This window comes from Berghia stephanieae, chromosome 6 (genome assembly GCF_034508935.2).
Source record: "Berghia stephanieae isolate SIO BIC M18660-M18661 chromosome 6, UCSD_Bste_1.3, whole genome shotgun sequence".
NCBI lineage: Eukaryota > Metazoa > Mollusca > Gastropoda > Nudibranchia > Aeolidiidae > Berghia > Berghia stephanieae.
Window position 1 is genome coordinate 38330888 of NC_088365.1, and position 7986 is coordinate 38338873.

The 7986-nt window shown below is 37.1% G+C and overlaps 1 protein-coding gene across 19 annotated transcripts in view; it reads left to right on the plus strand.

Moving 5' to 3' along the window:
* LOC144974999 (inosine-5'-monophosphate dehydrogenase 1b-like) overlaps positions 1-7986 on the plus strand; it is a 123449-nt gene that overhangs the window by 85157 nt on the left and 30306 nt on the right. For all 19 annotated transcript variants that reach the window (XM_078918620.1, XM_078918619.1, XM_078918634.1 and 16 more), the window contains 3 exons: positions 2099-2189; positions 4579-4674; positions 5179-5322. In XM_078918620.1, coding sequence (XP_078774746.1) covers positions 2099-2189; positions 4579-4674; positions 5179-5322 — 331 coding nt within the window. The remainder of the gene's footprint in view (positions 1-2098; positions 2190-4578; positions 4675-5178; positions 5323-7986) is intronic.

Sequence of the window (7986 nt, forward strand, 5' to 3'; positions counted from 1 at the left end):
TAAGACCACCATCACATCTTAATCCCTACCACAACTACTACAACCACCACCACATCATCATCCGTACCACAACTACTACAACTACCACCATATCCCTACCACCACTACTATTACAACTACCACTAGATCGTCATCCATACCATGCCACCACTACTAATACAACCACCATCACATCATCATCATCCCTACTACCAATACAACTACAAACACCACCACATCATCATCCCTACCACTACTATTATTACTACTACAACCACCACCACATCATCCCTACCAGCACAGCTACTACAAACACCACCACATCATCATCCCTACCACCACCACATCATCATCCCTACCACCACCACTACTACTACAACCACCACCACATTATCATCCCTACCACCACCACTACTAATACAACTACCACCACATCATCATCATCACTATCACCACTACTATTACAACTACCACCATATCACCATCCCTAACACTGATACTACTACTGCCACCACCACAAATCATCATTATCATCTCTACTACCAATACAACAACCACCACCAACTCATCATCATCCCTACAACCACTACTACTTCAACAACCACCATATCATCTTCCTTACCACCACTACTACAACTACCACCACATCGTCATCCATGCCACTACTAATACTACAACCACCACCAAATCAACATCCCTACCACCATCATTACTACAACTACCACCGCTACTACTACACTACAACTACCACCACATCATCATCATTACCACCACATCATCATCACTACCACCACTACTACTACAACTACCACCACTACTACTACACTACAACTACCACCACATCATCATCACTACTACAACTACCACCACATCACCATCCCTACCACGACTACTACTACAGCCATCACCACATCATCTCTTCCACCACTACTACTACAACCACCACCACCATCATCCATACCACTACTACTTCTACAATTGACAACAAATAGTGACATTCTTTATAAGAATAGTAATCGTGAAGGTTTGATTGCTATTTGTTCTGCGCAAGCTGTCTCTTGTCTCAAATCTCGCCAATGTTGGTAGAACATAATATGTCAAGCATCTTCTTTGATGAAGTGGCTTAGTTTGTTCAGCATGTCAAGTTTTTCAGTGTTTGTTAGGGGGTGGTGTGTCACATTCCGAAGACTCATCCTCATTATCCAGGAGTTATCTTTTGTGTGGCTGAACGGAGTCCAGTAGTCACCTCTGATGGGGATATTGTTGTCCAATCAAGATGGAATCAAGGTGTAGTGATGAAGCTGAGGAGGTGTATATAGTAAATATTCCCTTTTCGGGAATGTGTAGCGTTTAAGCGGAGTGTGCGATTATCCGATGTGTGATTAAGCAGAGTGAACTGTATCACCTTATAGGCTTGATGTCTCATCCTACGTGTTAAGTGTTGCTGCTGGCTTAGGCACATTTGGTGGATATTGCGCTACATAAATGCTTAGATTAGTTAATTGCAATCGGTCGACCTCATCCAGGTCTGTCTGCAGTTGAGTTAAATTTCATGTCATTTTGAATGGGATACATTTGAATAGACTTTGAATGCCACTTGGCTGGTCACCATGCTTTGTAAGGGTCCTTTATTATAATGACTCTCTGCTCTGAAGTTAGAGGTATAGTAGATGAAGCATTTTAAGACAAGATGATCAATAAGAGAAGATATGTAACAGTTCACACATGGTAAAGAGATCAGCAATTCAACAAAATGTGTTTCTTTTGTTGATCAGTATAGTTTTTGTCATCATGGCTGTCTTTTACATCATTATTGTTATTTTAATCTTCGTCATCACATCGTCATCACATTGGCTTTAATGATTGTGCTGATTCTTCTTGTTTCCTTAAGTTTACATCGGAGATTTATCATGTTATCCCAATGTTCCCTTTTTATCTTAGTCAACTGAATATTTACCTCCACAACATCATTAACAATACCAAAATAACATTGTCTCAGCACCATTTTCTTCATCACCATGATCAGGACGATAAGTATTTATTGAATTTAGATGTCACATAGTTGTTCACTTGGATTTATGATTGAAATATATTTTACATATTTTTTATGCTTGTTCAGGATTCTTCCCAGGGTAACTCAGTTTATCAAATCAATATGATTAGGTGGGTCAAACAACACTATCCTACCTTACAGATTGTTGGAGGCAATGGTAAGTCTGTTTGGATTAATACATGTGCAATTTTGTACTTCTTTTATTTATTTCTTTTATTTTCTTTATTGTTTTTTTTTTTTTAATTTTTAGTTTTATATGAATTCAATGTAATTTTCAGTTTGGCCAAGTCATATGGATATAAAGAAGGATGGGAAGAAATGATGTTTAAAAAATTAATATAACGCTGTTATGACAAATGGGTAGAAAATCAAGCAACCACGAAGCTGAAATACAGACTGTTCTCCAAGTTGGAGAAATTGCACTCAACTGGGGCAAAAAAAATTGTATTCCTGGCACACACCCAGATCTCCCTTCATACTAGACCCCATTTTTAGGGTCATTGAAAACCATCTCAATTACTTGTATATTTGCATGTTGAATAAGTAATACAGTAAGTTCAAGTTCTCCTTTTGTGCACAAGGTAATGTGTTAAAACCTTTTATAGACTAATGTGTCCAGATATATATGGCAATGATTTCCCATTAATTAAATGATCTTGCTGTGGTATGCATGCAGTGGTGGGACTAATTTGATTCTGATTGTTATTCAATTGTTTTATCTCTAAATTTGACTGCCTTGAGTTCAATGGTATATCAGACGACTTATAAGACAATGACAAAATGCTTCTTTTTGGAAAAAGGAGATGATTCCATATAACCTGTATGGACAATATGATTCGTTTAGGATGGAGCTGGTCAGTAGGGAGAAAGAGGTCGGTACCTGGAATAAACTATATGCTCTCATTATTTTGAATCCTCCTTTGACCACATACTGTGTCCGTTTGTTTGAGCAATTCATTTAATTTAACTGGACCAATGCCTAGTGTCAGTTGTAATTGATGATTGATACTGCAATATTTGTAGCATGTCCAGTAACTGTGTTGGGTGATTTTGTTCTTGTAAAGAAGTCATACTTTATAGACAGATTGGTAGTAAATTGAGATATTGAAAGCATACACAATATTTTAGTTTTTACTGGTCACTAAAATATTATCCAAATGTTTACACAACTGTTTGAGAGGGACGGAAATGGTAAAAAAATATACAGAACTCACAAAACCAAGAATAAATCAAGAAAATCAACTGCCAGTATGATAATAATTCACTGGAACATAGATGCACTTTTGTACTTTTGATATTTATTCAAACTCATGAGATACTGCTGATAACAATTTTTAAGATTTAAGTGCACGAAATTTACAAACACTTAAAATTAGATCCAAATTTTGCGATATTTAAAGAGAATTATTAACCACAAGAATGTCAAATCTGCACTGATGTTTAGAAAGACAATTGATTTTTCAAATCAAAATAATAAAGTGAAAGAGGCTGTTATTGTTTCTCCACTATTCCAACATATTATAAGACCATAAATATCCATAATTGCCCCCATTGGACACGGCACTGCCTGATATCAGTTAACCTCCAATGACCTCACGCAGGTAGCTATCAGGGAGGGTTAATGGCCCCTTGGGAGTTCCATTTGAACTAGCGCTGATTCCATGCAGTGATGCATTTTTCGTTGTTATATGCGCTATATAATTGATTAAATCACATGTGCCTCTACTATGAAATTATAGTAAAAAAGGCATACATGCCATTCATTAGCTTGACATGCATAGCAACAAGAGGTCACAATTAAGCACGAAGCATCAATTGCCTTGGTCTTTGTGTGAGGGTGCTCTTCCAATCATTGATTGTAGTAGATGACATAAGTCTACAGACTGAGTGGGGTCTTTGACCTCCCATAGTGAGCAGTAGGTCATGATGTGTCTTCTATCCCCTTAAATCTATTTTCTGTCTTTGTCTGGGAATGGGGATACTTGATTTTGTCCTAGTACTGGTCAGAGTCCTTGACTGTGAAGGAAACAGTCAAACGTGTAGTTATAGTTTTGGGAGATGATATTTTTTTCCTTGTAAAATCATCTCTATGTTATGTATTTTTATATATGTTGTTTTGAATGTATAATGTACGCATTTGAGTGTGTTCCTTTAAGTGGGATCCTGTGCTTGTGTCTAAATGAGACTTTTAGGTAATCTGAAACTAAGTACAATGACAGTATGCTCTTGAAATCTGCATCTGTTCCCTATTTGTAACATTCCCCTTTGTCATACTTTTTCTTGGCTGCTTTAATTGTAAATCTATAATCTTTTGACTATTCCATTTTCTTCCTTATTGCTGGCGCTGAAATAACTTACATGAGTCACAAGCGCCGTAAAAACCTTTAAAAAATAGAAAAAAACAAACATAAGTCTATAGCACAATAATTCAGAGTAGTTCATCTCCATTCGGAGCTACAGGAATCAGGATAAACCCTAGATCTATTTGCCTTATGTGTTCTAAAATCTGCCGAACTGTATCGTCTTGTTTCTCTTTCTATTTCCAGTCGTGACAGCAGCCCAGGCCAAGAATTTGATTGATGCTGGAGTTGATGGATTAAGGGTTGGGATGGGAAGTGGGTCCATTTGTATCACACAAGAAGGTAAGAGAAAATATGAATTGTTATAGTAGGTCCATTTCTGTTACATTTCTAATAGGTGAATTACAGACAGAAGAATTGGTACATTTCTATTATAAAGGAAGTTATATATTGATACTGTAATTGTTAAGATTTGAAGTTATGTGAGATTAATGCAGAAAAAAATATACCAAAAGCTCCTACAACATTACCACCAAGCTATATCACCTCCTTGTGATCACTTGTTATTGCAGTTCAGAGACAAGCAATAGTTCTCAATTAGCACCATATGCCTATTTTGTCAAGCCACAAATAAAGTCACATTTTTTTCTCATCCATGCCTCTCAATTGCCTTCAACAACTTAAAAGCATTGATCCTTGAATGGTTGCTATGGATAGGTTGGATGGATTTTAGTTGGGTTTTATTAGAGAAAGCAAACCAATCAATTTATTCAGGAAGATTCGCTTATCTGTAAATTAATTTTAAAAATTCTCCATGAATGCCACAACTTTTCTATTCATCTTCAGTGATGGCAGTGGGTCGTCCACAAGGAACTGCAGTTTATAAAGTTGCAGAATATGCTCGTAGATTTGGTGTGCCTGTGATAGCAGATGGAGGCATTTCTACAGTTGGACACATTGTAAAGGCCTGTGCCCTTGGAGCATCCACAGGTTTGTATTCCATGTAACTTAAAGACGCTACTTACAACATTTTCTAGTCAGAACAGTCCGCTTACCCTCTGAAAAGCATTTCGATTTCTACTAAAATCTTTCCAAGATTTATCTTTGTCTCATCCTAACAAACCATAGACATATTAGATGTCTTATAGAATGGCATAGGTTTACATATATAGTCAAACATGTGTTAGACTGACATCCTATATCCCAAATCAAAATGGCATCCCTATTCAGGTGTCCCAATACATTATTAGAGAATTGGTTGCAGGGTTTATACCGACGCTTGCTTTATTGATTGTTTTTTTTTTTTTGTTTTTTTTAAAAAGTCTATTTATTTCCTTTTTACTTTGATTGCTGAAATAATTATTTTAGATAGATAAAACACTCTGGAAGTCTCACGTTTGTAAGATAATTTTAGTTCAGCAGATCCCAGACTGGTCTGTCAATTGTTAGCAACTCAAGGGCAAAATTGATGCCAAGGAGCTTCTTTATTCCTTCCTTTTTCTCTCATGTAAGACTTTTGGGTGAACACCTTATCCAGGAGTTTGTGAGATATCGTCACTACTTGTACTTTTGAACTATGTGAACATTGGAGGCTTGCCACTTATACAAATTTAAATAGTGTATCCAGATTTTGGGGATGTGAAAGGGGGGAAAAATTGGGTCATTTTCACATTCTGTCCTCCAGATTCTGATTTTTTAAAAAGTTAAATTTCAGTGCAAAATTTGGTGAAAATAATGTTTACTCAGAAATTGACACGTGACCTGATTGAATTACATGCAGGGAATTTAAATTATTTTCTTCTTTGTTTTTTTTTTTTGAATGCAAATGTTTTTTTAAACTTGAGCTTGAGATTTTGTTTTGCACAATATCCACTGCATGTTCTCAAAGCACCTTACATAGGGTGCGGCTATGTGGTCTTGTGGTAGGAGACTCGCTTTTGGATAGGAAGATCCAGGGTTCGAGCCTCACGCTCAGCGCATCGTTGAGTCCTTGGAGAAGGCTCTTTACTCATTCTCTCACCATACTCAGGTGTAAAATGAGTACCTGGCCGTTAACAGCGTTGTCTGTGTCCAAAAAATTGTAATATCGCCTAACAGGCGTCATGTCCCGTCCTGCATGTTAAATGTTGCTGTTGACCAGGGACCCCTTGTAAAGCGTGTTAAGCACATTTGTGGATATTGCGATATATAAAGCTCAGTTTTTTTAGGGTCTTAAGCCAACAGCAATCTTAAAATAAGGGACAGGTCATGATGCCTTTAACTTTAAGGCACTATTATAATTATTGTAACACTATCTTGATTACTGTGTTATCAGCCAAGTTACTCATTTTACTCTTGATAGGCTGAAAAATTGTGAGTAAAGAACATTTTCAAAGGACTCATCTTTGTGCCACCCTGTACATACTGGTCGGAAGGCTGGTGTCAAACTACAAGATCACAAAGCTGCATTATATTATATGATAATGTTATATGATAAAGAATGTATTTTGGGCTCGTACTGTTTTTCCTTGAAATTCAAGCTATTTTTCCAAAAGATATTATTTTTTGGTTTCGTTTTTGGTTCGGGCCCTTGGCAAATCTGTATTACTTTTGTGAAATGCTTTCTATTTTCATTTTAATTATGTTATTTAAAAAAGATATACACACACACACACACACATATATATATATATATTATATATATATATATATATAATTATATATATATATATATATATATATTATATATAATTTATGAGTGTTGGTGGGTACTCGTAGGTACAAAAGTGCTCAATAATGATGGTTAGAGCTAATATAGAATGCAAATTTTCACTCACATTTTTTGTGGCCGAGATGATTCGTTTCTGTGTCTTACACGTCTTCAGTCGGCGTAATCCATTGTAATGTCCGTAGAAAAGTTCTTACTCCAAACTAAAGTTGTTTCATTGTGTAGTGGTGATTAGTGTTGATGTGTATTGTTGTGATGTGCTCTCATTGCTTATATTATGAGTGTGTGTGTGTGTGTGTGTGTGTGTGTGTGTATGCGTGTAGGTGTGTTGTGTACATGTGTGTGTGATAGTGTTGTGGAATGTGGTTGGGTAGGGAGGCAGGGGGGGGGGGGGAGGAGGGGGGGGGGGAAAAGGGGGGGGGGGGGGGGGGGGAGGGGGGGTATAATGGGGTCGGGGGGGGGGGGGGGGGGGGGAGGTTTATTTGGCCTTTTGCGTTTTGAGCTTGAATTTGTTAGAGTGTCAGCACATTGTCATTAGTTCTGATCTTTTGTTTAAGGTGCTATTGTTTCTGTAGTTGTGTAATAATATCTCCAGTTTCTCTGTCAGGCATAAATTGCATCTGTAGGGGCTGCTTTGCCTGACGACCTCCCAGGTTATTGTTGGTATTTTATTTGTGTTTATTTGTTCCCAATAGTGCATTGCTAATTTGGTGCTTTTTGCTTTGCTTTCATGTGTTATGGAGGCTTTGTGAATGTTGTATCATGTTTTGAATGGGGGTTCTGTGCTGCCAATGTATTGTGTTGCGATGTTATCAGTGGTTATGGTGGCTTTGTAGACTATGGCGCTTTTTTGGCAGTGTCCTTTAAGAGGGCAATTGTCTTTCTTTCTGCAGTTACAGTTGTCTTTATTTGTATTGATGTTGTTGGGTTCGGATATGATTAATCTG